At 38.7% G+C, this 26,187-nt stretch overlaps 1 protein-coding gene and 1 long non-coding RNA gene across 2 annotated transcripts in view; one reads left to right on the top strand and one right to left on the bottom strand.

The window, feature by feature from the left end:
- Positions 1-25,776, top strand: part of LOC116302403 (putative iron/ascorbate oxidoreductase DDB_G0283291) — a 39,944-nt gene extending 14,168 nt beyond the window's left edge. Inside the window, exons 2-6 of the mRNA XM_089027643.1 lie at positions 12,805-12,904; positions 14,273-14,482; positions 15,727-15,901; positions 16,802-17,049; positions 23,954-25,776. Of these exons, the coding sequence (XP_088883769.1) occupies positions 12,862-12,904; positions 14,273-14,482; positions 15,727-15,901; positions 16,802-17,049; positions 23,954-24,243 (966 nt within the window). The 5' untranslated portion in view covers positions 12,805-12,861 and the 3' untranslated portion in view covers positions 24,244-25,776. The remainder of the gene's footprint in view (positions 1-12,804; positions 12,905-14,272; positions 14,483-15,726; positions 15,902-16,801; positions 17,050-23,953) is intronic.
- Positions 7,890-9,035, bottom strand: LOC148912558 (uncharacterized). The gene is made up of 2 exons (XR_016119319.1): positions 8,787-9,035; positions 7,890-8,173 (listed from the first exon to the last, which is right to left on the bottom strand). It is a non-coding gene; the product is annotated as an uncharacterized LOC148912558 (long non-coding RNA).
- Positions 25,777-26,187: the final 411 nt, after the last annotated feature.

The raw sequence follows: 26,187 nt of genomic DNA, 5'->3' as shown, positions 1-26,187 counted from the left end.
CTTTAAAAATAAATATTATTATTATTGCTTTATTCGGCTCTTCTCAGTTAATTACTCGTAATAAAATACAAGCCAGGTCTTTCAACCAACAAAGACCAACCAACCCAAGCAGTCCATTACACTTCTCTGACCGCGGAGACCACGAATCACCATTATTTTGAAGAAAAATTAAAGGAGATCATAAAGTTTCGAACGGGAAAGTTTAAACCCTGGAATGTGCCTAGCAAATTATTTATTTTCCTTCTTAAATCAAATAGAGTCTTAAAATAAATATTCCTATGTACCTCATGTTCCTTTGTGAGTAGACTTTGAAGCCAAAACAGTTAGTATTAATATATAAATGTAGGCTATAAGAATATCTATATTGTTAAGCTCAAGAGAATAACGACTGAAACCCTGTTCTCCTTATCGATCTTCGCTTGTTCGTGCAGAAAATACTGCTCGAGTAGATGAATCATGAAGAGTAAACCAAAACAAGCTATTGCTCATGAAGTTCATTGAAAATTCTTAGAAATAATCGCTTTGAAATCATCGATATCTTCTAGGCTTGAAATCCTTGTTTACCAAATTGATAAATTAATATTTTTAGTCTGTCGGCTGTCTTGAATTACAGCAGTCAACGAAATAGAGCATGCGTAAACCTCTGCCACGTGATCTGCTAGCTCCGCCTTCTCATTATCACTTGACAACATATTGACATTGATTGACATCTGGTACATTATTATTGATTGGACTATGGATAAGAGCCCCATAGCAGATGCCCGCAAAGGTCTCTTGGGTAAGTTCCTGAAGACCCCTTGATACTACTACGCAACTTTGCCATTTTGTCGTGAAGACAGGAAAAAAAGACATTTTAAGACTGTGATCCATAGGTATCCCAGTAAAAACCATTCAAGCCCATTTAAAACTGTCGACAAGCAGTTATGAAAATTCGATTTTGCAGTCAGACTAAACCCGGCCAGGCCTTGGAAGCTTCGGAAGGTTGTACACTGATTCTTACTATGATATCCCAAAGTTTAGTTGATGTAAGATTTTGGTACTGTTTCGGTTTTCGGTGTTTTGGTGTTTATCGTAACACCCTCTTACAGGTCTTATGAACACCCTCTTATGAATTTTAATTGTATCATATGAGCTATATTATTGGGTATCCGATGGCATCCACTCTAAACGAGTATAGTATGATATATACTTTAGGCCTAAATGCAGACCACCCGATAACATATAGCTCATATGATACAATTAAAATTCATTGAATGACTTTTACTTACCAAAGCATAGGGGCTATGACGGAGTTTGTAATGCATACTGTCGTGCATTGAAGACAATAACAAAGGTTCTCCGAAACGAGTAAAACAACACCAACTCGAGTGAACTTCTAAACGATTCTCTTTATTGCTCAACACGTTTCGTGCTTATAGCGCGACAGTCGTGACGTCATACACGACCTGTCAATATACTTAACATTTCCTCCTCCCTAAGTCTGATGGTTCTTTAACATAACAGCACAACAATCTCGGCGTTCTTGCAGTGCCCAGCCTATCCATACGCGCTATCTTGGAATCTAACAGGCGGTTTCACTACTCGCACAGAGCGCGTTGTCTTCGGTGGTGTCCATGGTAACTCCCAGTCCTGGGTATCATCGTTACTGGATAGTGACGATTACGTCGGTTCTGCAGACACAGGTGTGGTTTCTGGAATCTTCTCGGGTTCGTCGTTTGCCGCCACCACTTCCACGGGGTCTAGAAGAGGTACTGAATCAGATGCAGTTAGCGACTCTGCTGCATGATTATTTGGTGTTACCTCACTGCTACCGTGACGCATCTGTTCCACATGGCGTCGCCAGATTTAATCGTTGACCTGTAACCGATACATCAGTGGGCCCGTTTGCTCTAGTTCCTTTCCATTTATCCACTTTGGCCCGCCGCGGTAGTTCCGGACCCAAACTGATCGACGATCCCTCTGTGAAGGAGGTCAGAGATCGAGTCTCGTCCTTAAATAGTTTCTTGTCTACTTGCAGTTTCACAGTGGGCGTCAACATGTCCAGGCGGGATCGGAGATTGCCTCCCAAACAGCAGCTGCGCCGGACTGTAACCTAGCTGTGGTGGCATATGGTGCATTCCGGTGTGCCAACAGGAACCTATCTATCTTGTGTATCACTCTTGTCAGCCTTGATACCACTCTTCAAGCTCTGCACCATACGCTCAGCAAGACCGTTAGGGGCTGGATGATAGGGAGCAGAGCTGCTTGAACTCAGTTGGTCCGGCAGACACATCCTAGCAAACAATGACCGCAGGGTAGAAACGGTTTCTGAAGTGGTCGTGTTACGACGCGACATCACAAACACTTCCAACCACTTGCTGTGTGCATCTGCAACAATCAGCCGCATCTTGTCCTGTTGCGCTGGATATTCCCACCTGTGTAATGGGGCACGGGATGGGCTACGAGCTACTTCTTGACATCCCAAAACATTGCTTAGCCAATTCCTCTATCTCTCGGTCTATCTGCGGCCACCAGACGTAGCCCCGTGCCACGCCCTTCATCTTAACTACACCAATGTGCCCCTCATGCAGGGTTTTGAGGACTTTTTCTTTCAAATTGGTTGGCACTACCACTCTATTTCCCCACATCAGGATTCCACGATGAACTGACAATTCGTCCTTACGAATATAAGGTGCACATATAAGGTGCAATGTTTGGGTGTGATTCCGCCCCTTCCCAGCCCGACTCAACAAACGGTACGACTCATGTGAGCAGGGGCTCGCAACTGGTTGCCTTACGAAGATCTTTTTCGGTAACAGGCAATGTGTCGACAACTGCGACGTGGAACAACTCTACCTCATCTGGCTTGTCCTCTGGAGCTTGAGCAAGTGCAAGACGTGACAGACCATCACTTTTGGAATGCTGCTGCGTACCTCGGTGCTCAATCTCGTACGAAAAGGCATCAACGAACAACCACCACCGCTGTAGTCTGGCTAGGGCGGTGACCGGCACAGCTTTCCCAGGGTTCAGTATGAACTTCGGAGGCTTATGGTCAGGTCTGGAACCTCCGGAAGCCCAAGTACAGACTTAGAGCCTCTTTCTCTATCTGCGCGAACGTTTTCGCTGTTTTAGTCAACGAACGAGACGCAAAGGTTACAGGTCTCTCACTGCCATCTGACATTTTGTGTGAGAGGACCGCACCCAGTCCATATGAAGAACTGTCACAGGCAAGAACCACTGGAAGATCGGGGTTGAAGTGTGTCAGCACACGGTCCTGTAGCAGCATCTATTTCACCGTCTCAAAGCTATGCTTCTCCTTATCACCCCATCTCCACTTCACATCTTTCTGTAGAAGGCAATGAAGGGGTGCAAGAAGCGTTGCTAAGCCTTGTAGAAACCGAGCGTAGTATTGCAACATCCCTAAGAACGAGCGCAACTGTCCCATATTTTCTGGATCTGGAAGTTTTGCTTTCACTTTCTTTGGGGACTGGTGCAGACCTTGGGCAGAGATAACGTGTCCAAGGTACTCGACAGAATCTTTCAGAAACTTGCACTTCTCCTTGTTAGCTTTAAGGCCGTAATCTTCGATTCGCTGTAGCACGCTGTCCAGTGTCTTCAGATGTTCCTCCTGACTCTTCACCGTCACGATAATATCGTCAAGGTACCACTGTGCCCCCTCGATGTCTTGAAGAACTTGCTCCATAGCCTTTTGCCAAATTGCAGGAGCGGACGCTACCCCGTAAGGCAAACGCTGGTACTGGTAAAGGCCAAGTGTCGTATTAATGGTGAGGTAAGGTTTCGAGTCCTCCTCTAACTTCATTTGTAGATAAGATTGGGTTAGATCGATAGTGCTGAACTGCTTTCCTGCGCTAAAGCTTGCATAGGTTTCCTATATTCGTGGCAATGGGTACTCATCAACATCTAAATAAGGGTTTCCTGTAACCTTAAAGTCCCCACATATGCGCACATCACCGACCTTTTCTTTCAGCAGCTCTTGAAGCATCTTGTCGTCCTTTATACCAGACACGAGTCTGTCTCGCAAACGTTCTTGTCTTATTTCGTCGGTGAACTTACAATCTATTGCTAAATGTTTAAGCGTAGCTACATAAGCACTAACCGACTCCTCAGGCTTCCGAATTCTATTATCAAATTCGTATCTAGCAACTAATGCTGACGTTCCTGGTTTTGTGTGATCCTTGAGGCATTTCACGATAACTTCGTACGTCATAGCATCGTCCTTTGGTTTACTCGGCGCCAACAGGTCTTTCAAAAGTTGAAATGTCTCGGGCGGTAAATTGGCTAGTAGGATAGCCTTCTTGGTTTTTGGTTATGTAACTTCATTTGCTATGAAATAAAAAACCAGTTGCTCAGTATAGGACTCCCAATCTCCTCCATTAGATTGACATTAGATTTTGTTGCGTGACAAGTTGGATAGATAGGATGTAAAACGAGAAACATTGTTTTCGAACTTGCACCGCAACAATGTTGCGCGACAAGTTGGACGTTTTTGTGTCTCGTATTTCAGCGCTTTTACTCTGCCACTGTCCTTACTTAGGTCTGTACCTCCCAGTACAACCCGAACCACAACCTTAGCCTTGTTCACAACTAAGTACAAGATTGAATGCGCCACAGAAATAGTTTAATTACTCGTCATTATATAACAGGTAATCCAATCTGAAATTCTTTTTACAACACGTATCTAGACAAGTTCAACCTTGGTGGTTTGAGTGTTTAGGTTAATCTAAAGAGTTATGTAGAACAGGAAACTACAAGTAGATCTCCAAGTCAAAACAGTCTTGGTTACTAAAGTAAACATGCTAGACTTATTACAGAATCATGTACAAAAAGGGGTGTTGCTAAAACGAGTAACGTAGGTAAGAATAACGAGTAAACCGAGTAACAAAAAAAACGAGTAGATTGACCACAGTAAATCCGTGAAACTTTAGTAATACTAAATAGAACAATTTCATGTAAATGCCATTGTTTTCTATTGTTTAACTAGCACTATTTTGTACTATTTAGTAATTAGTGTATATATATGTACCATCTATATTCAAGTTTTTATATATAGATCAACGATGAACTTCCAGTAGAAGGATTCCAAACAATTCAAAAGTCTGTTCTCTTCATAGAAATATTCTAGTATATAAAAGTAAAAAGATAAAACAGGCAACTTCTAACTGTTCCAAAAAATTGTATTTAACGTTTCGGCCATTCGGCCTTCAGAAAAAATAAAGATACATATAGAATAAAAAGTAAAAAAAGTTAAAAAATACTTTTTTATTTTTTATCCTGTATATATCTTTATTTTTTCTGAAGAAAGCCGAATGGCCGAAAAGTTAAATACAATTTTTTGGAACAGTTAGAAGTTGCCTTCCAAATGCCCACTCGTTCCGCGTAACTCCAACTCCAACTCCATCTTGGATCCAAACTTGATGATTTGGTATTCCCTTTTTACAGTATATCGGAAAATTCGAAAGCCATACAGTCAACTCTCGCCTTGCGGACGCCCCGATATTACGGACACTATTCTATTGCGGACAGGAGAAAAATCCCCGGCCAAAAGTAATGACAAAGAAATGACCAAAATTAACTCTCCCTATTGCGGACGCTCGCAATTACTGACACTAAGCGACAATCCCGAGGGTGTTTGCTGTAACGAGAATTGACTATAATAGCATTGTATTTACAATAATGGACCCACGTTTTCAAGACTATCTTGGATGCGAGGCAAACTTGCAGATGATATTCTCCAAGTAATAATATTGAGGTATGGAAATTACAAAACCTAGCGTGTATGATTATGAAATAAAAGAGCCACTTCTGCTCGAAGGTATCTGTAATTTAGATGATTTACCTTCTTCATCACGAGTCGCACAATTAACTGAATTTTCTTTTCAATTTTGCAATATTGCATTATTCCGGTTCGTACGTATAAAAGGAATAATTGAATAATTGTTTTATTTTGTTGTTTAAAAAAAAAATTTTTTTTTAGGATGCGATTAAGAGCTCCTAAGGATGCTATTTGGGAATTAATCGCACTTTTTTGAACCAATCAGATTGCAGGATATTTTACAATCGTACTGATGTTTCAGGCATTAGTCCTTTTTGAATTTGTTCATTTGCTATGACGGGGTAGGTGTGTGAAGACAGACGACATCATCTATATGATAATGTTGACTAAGTTAATAATATAGGCGCCATATAAGCGGTAGGCTGTAGCATGAAGATAACTATTGCTAAGCATCAGTTCAGATGGAGAGCTCTATTGTCAAACAATAAAAGGAATAATTGACTAATGATTTCATTAATCGACTTTAGGGGTCAACGCTTGAGCTTGTTTGACTGTAATGACTAGTGGTTATTAATTGGTACTGTATTAATTTGTCAAATCGACAAGCGAATAAGAAAGAAACTTAAACGCTGTGTAAAAATATTTTACAATCGTACTGATGTTTCAGGCATTAGTCCTTTTTGAATTTGTTCATTTGCTATGACGGGGCAGGTGTGTGAAGACAGACGACAAGTAGAGTTAAAATACTATCTATATGATAATGTTGACTAAGTTAATAATTATATAGGCGCCATATTAGCTGTAGGCTGTTGCATGAAGCTAACTATTCATAAGCATCAGTCTAGATGGAGAGCTCTATTGTCAAACAATCAAATCAACAGGGATGAAACGATGGTTATTTTACCAGTAATATTAAAGAAAGAGAAAGAATGACAAGCAGTTGTAACTGAATTAAAGAAGGCAAACTTTATCACATTGGAAATGATTTCGTGTTTTACCTGCTGCTCGATGCGATCATTTTCAGTAACAATCCAATGTGTAGCCCCATTACAGCCTGATACAACCAAAGATAATAGTATCCAGGCTGTTAAAATATTGAAAAAAAGGCTAAAAGTTTCCCAATCAAGAGCATTTTGCACTACCATGTTTATCTATATGGCTCAGTGTTCACTTCACAGTCCCCGCACGGTCAGGTCTTGGTTGGTTACACAGAAGAATAAAGGTGTCACAAACCACACAAATAGATTTGAAACCCTACATATATGTAATTTCCATAACCTCATGAAATAGATTTTAGTTATTCAGCACTATTGCACGTCGTTTTAATCCGGATGACTATAACTTCTTCATATATATACAATATCTTCATATGACGATTTTGTTCCTCCCTGTCAACAACCTTTTTGCTTTTTTTTTTTTTTTTTGGTCATCCCTTTGCAAATAAAGTTTTTATATAAAGGTTCAAACACTAGGGCGAGGTTTTGCATTAGAATTTAAGACAGAGGGCCGCAAATCACGAAATACTAAATTATATTGAATTCAGAGAGGTAGATTACTGTTGCTTTGTTCTTTTGGAAATAGAGTGCTTACAATATATCCGTGTAATTAAAAACCTATTCCGGGTTTATAATTCAGCCCCATTCTCCCCTGCTGATATCAATTCCGCCCCCGGCTTTAAGAATCTGGGTTTTCCGAAGAATTTAAGAACCTACATCAAACAATGGATTTAGGGTGTGGTTGATTTTTTTAAAAAAGCATTCTTATATATGCGATTTTTTAACGGGTTGATGAGACATGACCACTTTAATAAGCTGATAACATATTATGAATATAGCCCTAATATCAACCTCTGAAAATAACCTCCCTCCTCCCCCCTCGAAATTAACCCCTATCCAAAATAAGCCCTCTAAATTTGAAAGGTAAAAATTCATCTTCTATAAATTCTCCAAAAAAATAACCCTTCCATCGAATTTATAAACCAGACTAGCTCCATCTAACTAATTGTGAAACTGAAAGCGTACAACATATAAGCCCTTCAACTGAATAGAATCCAATGGGGTTATTGTAATAATAGACTATAAGATATGGTATATAAAACGAATAAAGAGATTCAGAGTCTTTCCAAGTTTCACCATTCGTCAAATTTTAATATTCGTCATTTTCAAAGTAAAGTAGATTCATATTTTTTAAACGGTTTTTCAGTTTTTATTGGTTTACAATTACTTCCTTTTAGTTACGTATTTTCTTCCATTTCTTGCTTTTTTCAGTCATTTTATAATATAGCATTTCTTTTACAATTCAGTGTTCTTGTGTTCATTTATTGTATATATCTCTCCATTTTCTGTCATCTTGTTCTTCGGCGTTACACAAAACTTGTGCTCGCTTGCAAGCTTCTTCTTTCTTCAATAAGAACAGAGAAAAACTTGTCACTGATCAGTTCTCATGGTTAAAAACTAACATATTTAAGAAAAGTGAAATTACGATACAGTAAAAACCCGCGTATAAGAACCTAGGTTTTTTTCAAGTTAGCCTAAACAGGTTCTTATATAAATGGTATTTAGTGTTAAATTAGGCTAACTAGGTTCTTATAATTACGTTCTTAACTTTTGTTCAAGAAATAAAGTAGGATTATTGAATTCTGTAGTCTGGTCTTTAATGTCCAATTACAGTATTCTTGGAGGCTTAGGTAATCAAGGGTTCATCTCAGTTTCGTTTTAAGTTGGATTTTTTTATTCAATGAGGACATGTTCTTTACAGTAACCATGTACAGTTATAGTCTTTATATAGTATTATTGTGTACAGACTGTGTTATAAATATATTTTTGAAAAAGATTGATTCTATATATATATATATATTTTTTTTTTCTTTCTTTTTTTTTTAAAAAAGAAGCTGTTTTAGGATTTTAGTCTAAAATGGTTCTTATGTGAAGGGTGCTTAAAAATTAAATTTTAGCCTAACAGGTTCTTAAATGTTAGGTTCTTATACGCGGGTTTATACTGTATCGAATTGTACCTTATATAGTCGGCTCTCTCGTTTGCGGCCCGGCTTTTGGCTGGGTTTAGTGGGCCAAGGTCTATATGTAGCACTCACCAACGGCACTGCCAATAGAAGCAAAGAAAGAAAACCAACAACGAGCACAATTTCTCTTTTCATTATGAACAATAGCCTGAACTATCGACAACTATCTTCCGGGATCTTTGTCCAAGAGAAGAATTCCTTCTAGAAGGGAATCTTGGTCTGGTGTATTTATGTACCAAACCGACTGGGTCATGCTGAGAGAGAGAGAGTAGTTATTACCTTGCGATGTGTCAAAAAATACTACATAGTGTTAATAATTGTCTTCCCTTAATTACACAATATATACAATATACAATAACCGGAAGACTTGAACCATCTGCCGGTCAGTTAGTACTGTGACCGTATTAGCTACAAACTCTGTTAGTGTACGAATATAGACTCTAGCCCTTCTTTGCCTCCTTACCTCGCCCTAAATCGCGATCGCCTGAAATTATGCCCCATATATTTGGAACTTATATATGCCTTATATTGCCAGAAATATGAGAAGGGGGAGGGGGTCGTGTAAAAATTCTTCGTTAGACGAATGTCGCTGCTGAACATGCAAAACGAAATCAGAAGAGATCCGTTTCCAGAAATGTTATTTCCTGCCTTGTGCAGGGGATATTTTGGACCAAAAAGGAATAGAGCTCAGATAGCTTTTTTTCCCCACTACTTGAACAGAGTTCTCACCTTCACATCGATGATTATGAGTCTACTAATGATGATTTATAATCATGATGATGATCATCGATTAACCAGCAAGGCCTTTTAATTGTTTCGTTCATTTCAGTACATAGTAAAATATTTGATACAATGTGCGCGTTAAATCGTGTTTATATCAAAGGACAGAGACATGCTCGCTCACAATCGTTCAAAAGACTTTATAAAAGCAATATAAAACAGAAAAAGCACTCTGGAAACCGTAGAACATTTGAAAAGCAAGACAAATACTTGGCTACGCCTCGAACTCCTAAGCTTGCTTCTCTAGTGATCTACAGCTCCTAGCGTGTTTCTATTCCTTCATTAAAACTATTTTAGAAAGACAAATTTGATAGAAATTGTAAGCCTAAATATAAGGCATATTTTTGTTCAAAAATGGAAAAGACATGTATTACGAGAAGAATCTTGGAATTAAGCCAAGGTCCTAAATCAAAAACGGTCCTTTTATTAAGAAGTCGTGATCCTATATGCTTTGAGATAAGAATTATCTCTAAAGAAAAAAAAAGTTGTAATCAGAAAAAACACTTTTAAAACAAGCTCCTTCGTCAAAACTTTCCTCATCTATAGGCATAACTTGACTACTAATGTGCTCGGCAGAATCCACAAAGTAATCCAAATCAAACGAATTTTGTTCGAGAAGTCCAAGCTCAACAAGCTGAGATGCAGTCCATTCACCAAACTATTAAACAGATAGAAAAACAAGCAATTAATTTCGAGCGTAAAGTATTCGACTTTTAAAAAAACATTCAATATATTTGAAAAATGGAATAGTATCGACAAGAATACTTACCAAAGCATTGATGTCCATATTTCCAAATCAATATAGAATTCAGCCATGATGAGATAAATCCAATAACGTTGAAATAACTAGCTAGTTCACTGCTCAACACGTTAGCTCCAAATGTGGAATAAAATTCAAAATCCCCGCGCTCTATAAATTGAGTTGCTAAACAAAAGACTTGCCTAAACTTGCCTAACAATACTCTCCCCGTCGCTTTATGGTAATGATTTAATAAACAATGGATGTGCCCATCAATGGCCCACCATTCCCGAAACAAAGATATGTTTATACCGGTCAACAATAGTCTTATGACGTCAACTGGTCGTCATGGTAACCCGAAACAATACTCTCCCCAGTCATTTTTGCTAATATTTGATAGATATTATTAGTGTGCCCACCACTAGCTCACCACTAGCCCACCACTAGCCCACCCAAACTCGGATCGTGAGGTCCCTACACTAGTACTGTCGCACTTGGCCGTTGTGCAACGTTGACAGAATTTTGTCAGTTTCTTGACTTATCTAGACACGCTTGTTCTGAATTGTCCGTCACTACCAAACTTCAAAGAAGCCGTTGTCGAGACAAACTAACCACAGAGTAAAGATTCGAGTTATTATTCGTGTGGGGATTCGAGTTAGGATCAGGTATACAGTCCTTTGACTAAACGCTGTCGTTGATCGGATCATCCCTACGCGCCTAGATCGAAAAGGATAATGGGTAAATTAACATAAATAATTAATTGTTCTCTATCAGTCGGTGACAATCGCGCAATGCCAAGAGCAAAATGCACATTTGCCTTTGCGTTTTACGCAAGGAAAACAAGAGCCGTTTCACATCATATTCCATCAAGGATGTCCCAAATATCGACAACGTGCAGGCGCTAAAAGATTATCTGCTTGAGCGCTGTTCCTGCAGACGAGTTATCGCCGGCTACAGATAATAGCTTCGAAATAGGTTACTTTGGGGATAAAAGCCAAAAATTTAGTATTTCCAGTCCAGTACAACTTGCTCAAGACGTGTTAGATAAGATATGCTGTAGCTAGTAACTGTAAATTAATTAATTAGTCAAAGGACTGTAGTTTAGACGTCATCCCCATGCACCCGTGTCACGCTAGAGATCCGCATCGTGATATATATAAATTGATGAACGATGTTCTTTTGAACATGAACTCTTAGCATGTCACACTTATGGTGCTGCTCGATCTCAGTGCGGCCTTCGACACCGTCAACATTCTGTTCAAGAGGCTTGAGAAGGACATTGGAATGCGCGGCGTTACACTTGACTGGTTTCGTTCATATACAGATGGGGAGTACCAAACCATCAAGTTTGGATTCGAGTTGGAGTTGGAGATGGAGTTACGGATCGAGCTAAATACTGATTTTTTTGGGTTATGGTATTATCACCCCGAAGTAGATTGCTTTCAATAGCTCGGGGCTTTTAGTAAAAGCGTGAAATGCAATTGCGTGAAACGCAAATACGATTTTGTACTATTTCGTTAATAATCGGTTGAAGCGTGAAGAGCAAATGCTCATGTGCGTCGAATTAAAGAAATAACACAATGCGCAAGTGAAATAGGTTTAAAGTTTTTATTCCTTCGCGCTGCTGCAAAATAAAGACACAAGGCACATCTAAACTCTCAAATTGTTTGAATGAAAAAGAAATCGTAGAATCAGTCACTCTTCTATTGACGATTTATGTTTCTAATGAGAATGATTAATTTTAGCCCAGTTAACATAAGGGATATGAGTTATTTTGTGGCAACTTTTAATATTGAACGCTGGACTGATATTTTTTGGAAACAAATTTGTAAGGACCTTTACGTGAGTCACGAGTAAAAGGGTGATGCTTTTAAAATACTGTATTCCAGAACGAGTGCAGTGTTGTATATTAAATGATCCCTTATGTTACGTCATAGTCATTAACATATTGGAAATATAAACCTTCGTATCTCAAAGACCCGACATTGAAATGACGAATTATTTTCGCAATCAACTATTCACTATTTAAAGAATCAATTCTGAAAATATTGTGCAAAGGCTTATAAGCACTTTAACAGTAACAACTAACTGAAACAGTAACATTTGACATTAAAATGCGATATAATAAGAGATAATTTCATATGTAGAAATCGCACTTAGCTACACTAAGTAGCTCATAGCCCTTCGAGACTACTTGTAAAAGCATATTAAACGAGTTCAGCTTATTTTATTAATCTATGCATTCACGTTTAGCAAATTATTATTATCATTAATTATTAGTAGTAGTTTTTTAATAATATTAATTAATAAAGGCTGTCAGACTGCTAAACTCTTGTGTACGTTTTTTTACTACTGATTTATTTTGTACATATCGTTGTTGTTTATTGACCTCTAATTCAACTTACTGTTGGGTATGCATTTGATACGGCTGTACATTGTTACTTGTAACTTTTATAAGATTCATTCTTTGAAGCCGATATTATTTTCTTTCAGTTATAGTAAGAGTCCTGCAAACACAAATCTACGGGAAAAGATCCGATCGAGCAGAAAATGGAAAAAGTGCCAATCATTGACATTTCTCCACTTATTGAGGGTAAGTGCTTGACAGAAAAGACACAAATGTGGGCTTAGAGAGCTCGTTGATCTGACCGGTCAGGATGCCACGTACGAGATCAAACATGTCATCAGGTGAAGCAGGGGTTACGACACATGTCAAGTAGGATATTCCGCACAAGTATCTTACTCCTGCTATAAATGTACATTTGTAGACCCTACTGTTTTCAAGTAAGCTGAGATTGTGGCCACAACCGCTGGGGGGAATGTTATATATACACTTAATTTCTGGTCGCGAGGGAAATAGTTAGCTATTAAGACTAACTAATTTCCCGAGGGACCAGACATTAAGCGTTTTGTTATATAGCAATGAACTTTATTTAGCAAGCTAAATGCATGTACATTTTTCCTTTGTTGCTTTTTTCTTTGTTAAAATTTCCTTGTTATTTTTTTCTTTGTTAATTTTTTCACTGGCTACTTTTCTTTTTTGTTGACGTTTGTTGACTTTTCGGTCTTTGTTGACTTTTCGGCAACGTTCATGATATGCTCCAGTTTGGGCTTCTCTGTTGCTCAGGGTAATTGGCCTCCATGTCAGTTTGTGTAGAATATTCACATGCTCCAGTGAAGATCGGTGGAATTTCAAAGTGTGTTTGTATTGTTGAAGTCATGCATTCTCTACCTTATCGTTGGCTTTTTGGTGTGAATATTTTGCCGCTGAAAGTAAACTAACCCTGAGTAAACGACTTTGTAGTTAATGAACAAGTTGGAAATTTTAATTCGGGACTCGAAAACGATATAATCCTGTTTTTTTTTTGTTTTTTTTTCAACGGTAAAACTAAATAAGTTTTGCTTGAAATCGCCGAAACTATTTACCATACCGAAGTCGAGTAAAAAACTGGGCAACTTACAATGGCAATGCAATGTATTGTGGGATTGTGTTAGGGATTTCATAACACTATCGCGGACACTAGAGAAAAACGTTTGCGCATGCGTGCATTTCAGCACGTTTTCTAAGAATTTTGAAGAGTTTGAATGAGAAAATAAATGTTTGTTTTCTCCAAGTATACAAAATATTTCGCGAGTATACTTTTGTCAGACCAAGATACTGTATTACTGATAAACACAATGTGAAAGAATTACCCTTAAGTTTCAAGCATGGACACTAAGTTTTGGCATTTTGTAAGGTCCAATTTATCAGGCATGTTTGAAAGTCAAATTTACTTTTGTTTTGACTAATTTGCATACGGCATTCAGAGCATGCGCAGACGTTTTTCACTCGTGCCACTATCGCGTCTATTTGGTCCCATAAAATAGTCACACAATGCACTGCAATGCCAACCCCAGTCATTTTTTTTCTCAACCTCTGAATGTGGATGTTATTTACATACTAAAAATGTTCTGTAAACAGGTGACCAGATCAAAGCTGATTCTCTTGCGAACGAATTTAAGTCCGCCTTAGAGAGCTTTGGTGCATTCTACATCAAAGGCCATGGGATCCCTGTGGACGCAATGAACACAGTCCTCCAACAAGCACGTGATTTTTTTAGTCTACCGCTGGAAAAAAAGAATGCGTTGTCATTCAAGGACAGCAATGCATTTAGAGGGTATTTCCATATGGGTAAGTCTAAACACAGGTAGCCCAACCTCGAAGTTAGTAGTATTAAGTTCCCATACTGATCTTATACTAACGTCGAGTTAACAATACCGACAGTTTTTTATGTGTCTGTCCTCTGATTGATGATAAAAAATAAGCAATCAGCGCGCGGGAAATGTGTAAGTTATTGTAAAACCTGGGCTACCCGTTTTTTAACCCTCTCTTTTGATATCACCCTGCCACCGGCCACGTTGTCAGGAATAGACCCGTTTCGAATTCCAAATTACCGCTGTGTTATTTGATTACACACTCATTTGCACAGGGTTAGCTTCGTATCAGTGTTTAAATATTCACAAATACCAACGGTAAAGTATAGAATGCACAACTTTAACAATACGAACACTTTGAAACTCGACGGACCTTGACTGGAACACGTGAATATTCTGCACAAAATCGAGGCTAACCCTGTGCAAATGAGTCTGTAATCAAGAAACACAGCGGTAATTTGGAACTCGAAAGGGGTCTATTATCCGCAGGGCGAAACAAATTTCATACTGCGCTCCATTTTGTATCGTACAACCGTCAACCTTCGCGGGGTACTCTCGGTTATGTGCACCGTGGGACTGTTTTAGGGGAAATATTTTCAATATGGGTCTATTTTGTCGCCTACAAGAGGCCTACAATAAACTCCAATGCCATATCGATTCGGTTTGTTTCTCAACCTCGAAATGGTTAATATTTGGGTTCTGGCAGCAAAACATTCAGTCAAGTTTAATGTGCTGTTTTTGCACTGGCGGGATATATGCCAGATATTTACCTACGTACTGTATATATTCCTTGGCTAATCTGGCAAAATTTGTAATGAAATAGATAAAAATAAGACAAAGCAACACGCGACTTTCTTTATAGTGTTTACTATAACTGGGGGGCCACTTACACAGCTAACCAATCAAAATGTATCATGCATATACATGAAAGCAATGTGCATTCCTACTTTGGGTAGTGGAGCCAATCAGAAACCTAGATTGCACGAGAATTATAATTTGACCCTGATGTTACGTAAAAACAACTAGATAACCATCGTCATTTTCTCCTTAGAGTAAAAAAATATGTTGAAAGGCTATTGTTTCTGATAGCTTCTGTTTGGCTCCACTACCCAAGCTGTAATGTACGTGCATTGTTTTAATTCGACATTTTGATTGGCTCTTCTCTGTGTTAATGGCCCCTGTTTCAATAGCCTCACTATCTAATATCATATCATATTCCAGGAGCAGAACTAACTGCCGGGAAGCCAGACATCAAGGAAGGGTTTTTCTTTGGGAGTAATGAAGGACGTGAGTCAGACTACGCAATGTTTGGTGAAAACAGATTCCCAGACGAGAAAGATCTGCCTGATTTTAAAGTCTGCATTGAATCCTTCATGTCTTCACTGTCCGATCTAGGGTATGAACCAATCATATATCAAAAATCTTATTACTTGGCACACCAGAAAATTAATAATCTTCCATAAATTAATAGCTGAATTGCTTTATTAAAATATGTTAAACAATGAAGAATAAGACGGTAACTAGCTAGTCAGCGCGGGCGTTATATCTCAAATATTTTATCCAGGAAGCCAATCTGCTTGCGTGTTATATTTCAAATATTTTATCCAGCCAGCCAATCTGCTTGCGTGTTATATTTCAAATATTTTATCCAGCCAGCCAATCTGCTTACGTGTTATATCTCAAATATTTTATCCAGCCAGCCAATCTGCTTGCGTGTTATATCTCAAATATTTTATCCAGGCACCCAATCTGCTTGCGTGTTATATCTCAATTATTTTATCCAGGCACCCAATCTGCTTGCGTGTTATATTTCAAATATCTTATTTCAATGAATAACACTTGGAATTAGGAAAACTTGCGAAGAAGTAATTTTTTCAACAGCTGACTCAATATGTCGTTGGACGTTGCAAAAAGTATCATATTTTTTGTTGTTTTGGTCAGACTTTGTAAGCTTGATTGAAGGAAACGCCGATTAGGACAAGAGTGAAAATGCACTGCGCATGCTCTGAAGTTCGGCAAGAAACTCGTAGAAGTGTCGTTTGACGAGGGAAAGAAAACAACTATAGTTTGGTGAGACAGGACTGCCATTAACGTGGTCCAATCCGAACCACTCGAAAGTCTAACCATTTGTAGAAGTATTACAAAGGCAGCACTTTCTCGCCGGTTGTTTTAAGACTCTGAGTGTTGGTCCGGCCGAGAGGTGGCGCTCAACCAACTGAGTCAATCCATTGATCCAACCGATTGAGTTAAGAGATTTATCTCAATTAATAATGGAATTTTTTATTCTAACCTACAGAATGAAGTTTGCACAATTGTTTGCTGGTGGTCTTGGTCTGAAAGATGACTTCATACAAACAATGTTTAACCCGCCGTTCTATAACATGACATTATGGCACTACCCTCCCCACCCTAAAGTCCAAGACGGCTGGGGGATTGGGCCTCATACTGACTATGAAGTCTTTACTTTTCTCCTTCAAGACAGTGTTGGGGGACTGGAAATGAAAAGACGTGATGGGCGCTGGGTAGATTTACCACCCATAGAAGGTAATGTTTCCTTAGACCTCTTTACCTGGCTTTCCGACCACCACGGAGTGGTTCGTAATTCCGAATACATTGTTTTACTTAACAAATAAAATACATTTACTGTGTTTGCACACGCTAATGCAAACCGAGATGTGGTTGGGAGAATCCGAGAGCAGATCAGTGCACCTGCTCGAGAATTCTCCCAACCACATCGAGGTTTGCATTAGCCTGTGCAAACACAGTAAATGTATTTTATTTGTTTTATAAAATTATTTTCTTCAAAAACAAAAATAACGAAACACGATCAAATAAAACAGAAGAATTTAGTTCAAAGTTTTAAAGACCCAACACGAGTTACTGAAACATCAAAATCTATGATTGACTTAATCTTCGTGAACAATGAACATCGTTATACTGACAGTGGGGTGGTAAATCTATCTATCAGTGATCATTCTCTCATTTACTGCGTTCTTAAAGTTGGTAAACCTAAGGCAAGTCCCAGGACAGTGGAATACCGTTTTTATAAGAACTATGATCGCAAAGCCTTTTTGAAAGACCTGAAAGACGTTCCTTGGAACTTTGTGGAAGACAGTGACGACGTTGATGCATCAGTCCTAGCTTGGAATAAACTATTTCTCGATGTGGCTGATGCTCATGCTCCAGCCAAGAAACGGCGAATCAATGGTATCCAATGTCCATGGATGACTTCAAAAATAAAAGAAGCTATGCACAACCGTGACTTCCATCATCGTAAAGCTACAAGAACTGGCTCTTCCTATCATTGGCGAAAGTACCGTCATCTTCGTAACAACGTTAATAGCGATATAAAGCGCAGTAAGTCAAAGTACTACATCGACCTGATCAAAGACAGCAAGGGAAACGGGAACAATCTGTGGAAAGCAATCAATAAAGCTACCTGCCGGAAGCAGGATCAGACCTCTATTCCCAACTGCATAGTCTCCAATGGTGTTCAATATCTGGAGTCAAAGTCCATCGTCGACGTATTGAACAATCACTTTGCTTCCATTGGTCAACTTCTTGCAAAGAAAATCACCTCTCTTATTCCTGCCTTCTCACCCAATATCACTTCTGAGCCAGATCAAAGTTTCCATCTAAGTCCAGTCGATGAAACATTTGTTCTCAATCAATTAAAATCTCTCAAGACCAACAAGTCGATTGGATTGGACAACATTAGTGCTCGCCTTCTCAAGGATTCTGCAGATGTGATCGCTCAACCAGTTACTAATCTACTTAACTTATCTATCAAGCTCCACTCGTTTCCTTGTATTTGGAAATGTGCTAAGGTCATAGCCCTGTTTAAAACTGGGGATAGAACTGATGCCACCAACTATCGACCCATCTCTATTCTTCCGACTTTGAGCAAAATCCTCGAAAGAGCTGTCCACCTGCAACTCTACGAACATCTGAGTACAAACAATCTACTTTCTGACAAGCAGTTTGGCTTTCGACCTAAACGTTCAACATCAACTGCATTAGCCAGCCTTGCAGATGACATTCTACGTAACATGGATAACGGTAAACTATGTGGAGCTGTCTTCTTGGATCTGTCAAAAGCCTTTGACACAGTAAACCACACGATTCTAATGAATAAACTATCTTCAGCTGGTGTTCGTGACAACTGTTATGAGAGAGAAAATTAATGTTTTTACAGACTAAGCTAGACATCAGTTTTTCTAATTACTATTTCTTATCGTATGAAAACAAGATAAAGAACGATCAATTACTTATTGAAAATATCGATATAAGATTTCAGAAAGGCTGCCATCACGCACGAGTTTAGATGATGGTATGCTTTGAATTTACAAGTAAACTACTTAGCTCCTCCCATTAGCATGTACACCTATGGTTACACCCTAAACACTCTTTACCCCTTTGCTTAGTTATTTTACCACTATTCTTTTAAATCTTATGATATAATTATTCCTCGTAGACCTTTCTATACATTTAACATATATTCACATATTATCTTTAGTTTAAGTTATGTTTAGTTCTATGGTTTTCACTCGTATTATTCTTAATAAGATATCGCACTCAGGAATTTACTATTTCCATTAGCCAATCAAGGCACAGCGATGATATCATATTGATTGTAGAATGACACCTGTCATGAAGTTATTATAAATAGAGCTCATGTAATTAGTTTTAGTCAGAGTGAAGAGAAAGTAGAATAAAGATCCCGAGTAGCTCTACCGAGAGCGGTCCATCCCATAACACAACGATCTCAAATGGTTTGACTCTTACTTGTCATCAAGATGCTTACGCACTACTTGTGGCTTAGAAGTATCACAGCCATTACCATGCAACATTGGTGTACCTCAGGAAGTATCCTTGGGCCTCTTCTGTTCATCATCTACATCAACGATCTTCCTAATGTTGTCCGCCATTCTCAAGTATCCCTATACGCTGACGATACAGTCTTGTACTATTTCTCCTCCTCAGTTCCTGACATAGAAGATAAGCTTAATGAAGATCTCAAGCTGGTTAGTGATTGGTTTAAGATCAATCATTTGACCTTGAATGCAACCAAAACTAATGCCATGCTGTTTGGAAGCAAGAGAAAGACCAACATCTCCACCATCTCCATACAGGCCCACCTCAAAGACATCGAGAGAGTTCAAGAATTAAAGTACCTTGGTGTGGTCTTTTCCAGCAATATGTCTTGGTCTGCTCATGTTGAAAAACAGATGACCAAAATCAACAAACGTCTTGGTCTCCTGAGGCGAATCAAACATCTTTTGCCTAAATTCGCTAGACTCTTGTATTTCAACAGCTTGGTCCTACCGCTTTTTGATTATGGTGATATTGTTTGGGGAGATAAAGATAATATCACGCTTATGGAATCTCTTCAAACCCTGCACAACAAAGCGACCAAGATCATCCTGGATCGACCTCCATACTCCTCAGCATCTGATGCTCGGAAAGAACTTAATTGGATGGAACTCAGTAAGCACAGATACTACCATCGATGTTTATATATATTCAAATGTAAAAACAGATTATTATCATCAAATCTAAAGCTGAATAAGCTCAATGAGCATGGCTACAACACGAGGCATGGAAGCGAGTTTCGCTTACCACGACCCAAAATTAACTGGGGAAAACAAACAATGCAGTTTCAAGCCATGAAAGAATGGAACAATCTGAGTGACACTCTTAAACAGTGTTCTAATATCAACCATTTTAAATCGAATTTCTTTTAAACCTGTAAACCTAAATAATTTGAACTTTTCATCTTTTACAATTTTACATACTAGTAATAATGATGTTGACTTTTCAGTAACGAGCTGGTTTCGATATTCAACCTCCAAATTCTCTTTTTGCATATTATTGTCAAAATATCTTATTTATCAGGACCTTCTTGAAAATCACATTTATAAGTGAAGAAGCTTCCTGTTAAAATATGAATGTAAATAAATAAATAAATAAATAAATAAATAAATAAATAAATAAGTAAGTAAGTAAGTAAGTAAGTAAGTAAGTAAGTAAGTAAGTAAGTAAGTAAGTAAGTAAGTAAGTAAGTAAGTAAGTAAGTAAGTAAGTAAGTACCGTCCGTAGTCCGTCAGTCCGTCCGTACGTCCGTCCGTACCGTCCGTACGTCCGTCCGTCCGTCAGTCCGTCCGTCCGTCCGTCCGTCCGTACGTCCGTCCGTCCGTCCGTCCAGTCCCGTCCGTCACGTCCGTCCGTCCGTCCGTCCGTCCGTCCTCCGTCCGTCCATCGTCCCTCCCTGCCTGCCTGCCCTGCCTGCCTGCCTGCCTGCCTGCCTGCCTGCCTGCCTGCCTGCCTGCCGGCCTCGCCTGCCTCCCTGCCTCCCTGCCTCCCTGCCTCCCTGCCTCACTGCCTCCCTGCCTCCCTGCCTCCCTGCCTCCCTGCCTCCCTGCCTCCCTGCCTCCCTGCCTCCCTGCCTCCCTGCCTCCTGCCTCCCTGCCTCCTGCCTCCCTGCCTCCCTGCTCCCTGCCTCCTGCCTCCCTGCCTCCCTGCCTCCCTGCACTCCCTGCCTCCCTGCATCCCTGCCTCCCTGCCTCCCTGCCTCCTGCCTCCCTGCCTCCCTGCCTCCCTGCCTCCCTGCCTCCCATGCCTCCCTGCCTCCCTGCATCCCTGCCTCCCTGACTCCCTGCCTAAATGAATAAATCAATAAATGAATAAATGAATAAATGAATAAATGAATAAATGAATAAATGAATAAATGAATAAATGAATAAATGAATAAATGAATAAATGAATAAATGAATAAATGAATAAATGAATAAATGAATAAATGAATAAATGAATAAATGAATAAATGAATAAATGAATAAATGAATAAATGAATAAATGAATTTATAAATAAATACAAATTCTCCTTACATACTTGTGCATTTGCAATAACCAATCAGATTGCGCGAAAGAAGACCCTTAACCAATCAAATTGCGAGTTTGATACACGCCTCCAAGCATGAACTTCAAGTTGAAAATTTCTTATATTAAAGCGAGAAGAAGCCAAACTTTAGCGACTTTCTCCCTTGAGAAAGAGGCTTTTACAAGCAAATCTTGATAAAATAATAATTCCAAAGCTTAACCAATGGCTTTAGTCATTCTAGACCGAAAAGAAAACACTATTTGGAGAGCTAGAACTCGCTAAATTCAAGCTTGATTTCCGTCGGTGTTGTCGAAAGAGTTCGTCGAAATTCTCCGAGTTCAGGCTGGCAAATCTGGATTTTTTCTTTTTTGTTGAAGGCTCTTCTGGTGGTTCTACTATTTCAGAGATTTCCTCAGGAAAGTCAAAGTTTAAGCTCGGAAAATTAGCCATATTCTACTAATTTCACTGGAGTTATGACTATTTGTGTACAAGTACGACTTCCAAACAAAACTCAAATTTTCTCACGACACGCGTCACAACCTAGTCTCCCCCACAGCCGCTTTCAGTGTCGTCACGCAACGCTTTCTCCCCTGAGTAGCGGCTGCTTACCCGAGAACAACATTCCTTTCCTATGAATTAACCAATCACGGCTTAGTTATCGAAATCCAGGAACCATTCGCGCCATATGGAAAACAAGATGCGTCGAAGGCTTCGAGATAGCAGCTAAGAAATTTCGCATCAAGCAGTTTAATGATCATCAGAAAGACGCTATACGAAAGATTTTACAAGAAAACAAGATTTCTTTAAAAATCTGCCTACTGGATATGGGAAATGGCTCAAAGGAATAAAATGTTTCGAGACAAGCTCGAGGACTTTTTGAATAACAGGAGTTCGAAGTTCTTGAAATTTCATATAAACTGCTAACGCGACGTTAGAAGGTTGGCCATAAGATAACGCTTTAGCTAACGATTCGTGTTCACTTTTCACGACTTTTCTAACAGTGTGAACAAAACAAGACAAAACAACTTTTCTAACAGTATCAAATTGAGCTAATCCTCGCAGTATACGAGAAGTAATTACCAGAACTGTGAGCGTTACCCAGAAGTTTTAATACAATGAATACCCGTGGTAGTCAACGGTGTGACAGTGTCAGATTTAAAAGTTATTTAGCCTTTTTACGATTTTCTTTAGCTTTACACTGCATTCGTTGTTTAAAATAAGTGATCTGCGCGGCTCATCTTCTTCGTTTATTAAGAATACTTTCAGACTTTATATTCGAGTTCAATCTCTTAAATCTTGAGTCGTCTCGCTTAACTTCCACAAGTCTAAATTACGCTTTTTAAAAAAGTTTTCCAGTTTCTTTTTGCTTGTAATATTTTGGTACGATCTCGTTATGAGCAAGTACAAACTCGAATTCACTATCGGCGATAGCTAAACTTATAAAAATATAAATATTTTCTTTCTTTATGAACAAAGAAAACACTTAGTTCCGTCTCCAATAATTTTTTTTGGGCATTAAACATTTAACAAGAACGAATTCAATTTTAATTTCCCAAAGATTTTCTCCAACTTTCACTCAAAGTCGTCTTAGAATCATTTCTCTCGCGAATGTTTACAAGTTGTCTTGAAACACAATGACACTTATCTGATTGGTTGAACACAAACAATAGGAAAGGAATGTTGTGCTCGGGTAAGCAGCCGCTACTCAGGGGAGAAAGCGTTGCGTGACGACACTGAAAGCGGCTGTGGGGGAGACTAGTCACAACCGTGTTTGCACAGGGAAATGCAAACACAGCTCTAGGCCAATCACAGCACGCGTACTATCTGAATTATTTTATTAATTGTCATACATTTTTATTATATGTATAACTTTTCTAATGTCAGTTTGTGCTAAAATGTTGTCCCCCCTGAAAACCTCGACCAATTCTCGCGTTTCATGCAAAGTTTTCAGGCATTCATGTTTTCTTGTCATCACTATTATGATTTTTGAGTGTTTGGGATTTCTGTGATTCTTTATTCTCGACTTTCACATCCCCATAATCCTTTGCGTTTTTGGGGGGTAACCAGAGGGTAAAAACCACTTATTTTGCGGAAGGCTGATTAAAAAATGTTGAAAATACCTTGTTTGGTATCCAAAGATAAAATGAAGAAGTAAAAAACAGAAAAAGATAGAGGCTTGAAGACGTTTAAGACCAAAACTCTTGATGATCTGTACACGCAAAAATAACTTGGAATAAACTGATAATCAATATTGTACAGATAAAAGCAGTTATAGTATAAATTCAATTAAGAAACCTTTCAATTTGGGACCGTTTTTTGATTGGTTACCCCCTAAAAAACGCAAGGCATTATTGGGATGTGAAAGTAGAGAATGCACTCTGGTCTCCCATGCTCACTTATACGACCTTTTGTCGCTATTATAACAATCTTTGGGTGCGGTTTGGGATTCCTGCGCTTTTAATTAAGGGACCCATAAGCCATGCGCTAGCGCACCATTTCGTCATACGCTTACACATTATTATATATCACTGTAATGATTTATGAGTGTTTGGGATTCCTGTGTTTCAGGGACTTTGTTGGTGATGATCGGTGACGTGACTGAGTGTTGGACCAAAGGTCTGTACCGAGCTCCTGTTCACCGTGTAAAGAACACTCATTCAGTCAGCCGCTACTCTGCTGCCTTCTTCTTTCAGCCCAACCTGAAGACAGTAGTGGAGCCTCTGGATATGCAAGCCACAAAGAACTACGAATACCATCCTACAAGGAAGGATTTGAAGATACCTTTTAGTTATGGGAATCAGCTCAAGCTAAACTACGACAAATACTTTGGTGGTGCAGCGACTAAAGTGCTGTACTGAGACCGCCCAACGAGACAATAATAATAAACTAAAGAACATGTAAAATATAATTTAACAAAAAGAGGTAAGGAACTGGTCAGAAAGTGAAGGAGTGGGCCATAAATGTTCAATTATCAAACGACCAAAAAAAAAAAAAAAATCACCCTTCCCTTGTTTTAAGCCCAATAGAGGCTTTGCACCATCACGTGACAGCAGCCATGTTAGATGTCAGGAACAATACAATCGTTTTACATAAGAAACTGAATGCAATTCCCGAGAACAAAGGGATTTTATTGTTCTGAATTCCATTTCAATTGGCAAGAAAAATTACCTTGTACTCGGACCCTGCTCCAATTATAACCAAAAACAATGGACCCGTAACTCCTTTTAGGGAATGCGGTCAACTTGGCTGTTCATTTAAGGCACAAAAGAAAGAAAGAAAGAAAAACAAAACAAAAAACAAAAACAAAAACAACCAACCAACCCCTGCTATTCATAACCCCTCCTCCCCTTTACTTTCTGACCAGTCCCTATGCTAAGGACGAGTGTCTAAGTTTAATTGATTGGCTTTAGTGCAGTCATTTTTACCTTCATCGATTCCTATGTTTATTCGTTATGATTAGATGAATAAGAAAATATACGTGAAACAATTGTTAAGGTGGCTGCCTACTTTTGAACGTTCGATTTGAGCCCACGATGTGCGCGCGCTCAAAAACCGCTGAAAAATCTACAAGATTTTATTGAAGAACCATACGCGTTTTGAGCTTCAACCGGGCAAAACTCTCAAATTTTGCTCGGGACTCTATATTTTTTGATAGCTCATTCGAAAAAACTCCTAAAAATCTAGGTTATATCAACATTTTAGGAAAAGTTTAAATCAGGAACACGTGAAAAAATAGATTTTTGTAGGGATTTTGTTCGACTTTATGAGATTTTTTAAGAGCACCGAAACTACAAAATATGACAAATCAATGTATCTCTCTGTCTTTCTGTCGAAAATATCCATGTATTATTGTAGAAGGATTGACTAGGCTTCGTTCGTGCAATCATATAGTCTGCAAATAACTATTATCTTATGAATCTTAATTTTTTTCCAATCTTTTCCGGTGGCGCAATTTTTACTCCAAAAGCTCGTGCGTAGGCTTCCATTATATGCTGATTATCTCCAAAACGAGCTCGGGACACCCTATTTTTCTTTCCAGATTTTGAATCAGCATTAAATTTCAATTCGGAAAATCGAAGTTTTAAGAAAAGCTTAAATCAATTTCCAAAAGTAGGCAGTCACCTCAAAAGAATTATCCAGATGCCATCGTCAAGGCAAGAACCTAACATCAACCCGCCAAAATTCAATGAAGACATACTAGCCAAAATATTTAATTGTAACCATTTGATTTGATTTCATTGTAACAAATCATGCGACAACATATCGTTATAACCTCAATTTTTGAGTCGGGTTTTACTTTGTGTACCCCTTTGTCACTGTAATGATTTTTTGGGCTGTAAAGGATGAAATTAATAATATAAAATCATATAAAAATCATATTTTGCACGTTATTTCATATTGTTATAGTCTTCTTTCCAGGTGTTAAGGAAAAAAGAGTAGCCAATCAAATCGTTAATCATTTTTTTTTGAAAAAAGAATCAATCCCATGCGCCTTTGCGCGTCCAATCCCGCTTGAGGTGCAGGGGAAAAACAAAATGGCGGACAAAGAAAATACAAGGAGAAATGTTATTTAGCCGATATTTTAAGGCTTTAAAATGTTTCTGCTTTAAATAATATGTTGTCCAGATGAGACCAGAGACATTTACCTTCATCGGTCAGGTTATTTTTCATCGATTTTATTTTAAAAATGAACCTTTAATCGCTCTTGAAGTAGCTGAGGAAACTGAACTTTCTCGATTTCTTGATAAGATTTAACCTCAACCTCCACATGTTTTGGTGCAACTCGACGGCCACAAAACTGA

Source organism: Actinia tenebrosa, unplaced genomic scaffold (genome assembly GCF_029948245.1).
Source record: "Actinia tenebrosa isolate PJP-AT-01 unplaced genomic scaffold, QUT_ActTen_1.0 PGA_scaffold11__36_contigs__length_13525064, whole genome shotgun sequence".
NCBI classification, from domain to species: Eukaryota; Metazoa; Cnidaria; class Anthozoa; order Actiniaria; family Actiniidae; genus Actinia; species Actinia tenebrosa.
The sequence above is the reverse complement of the archived record's forward strand: the minus strand, read 5'-3'. Positions and strand labels throughout refer to the sequence as shown.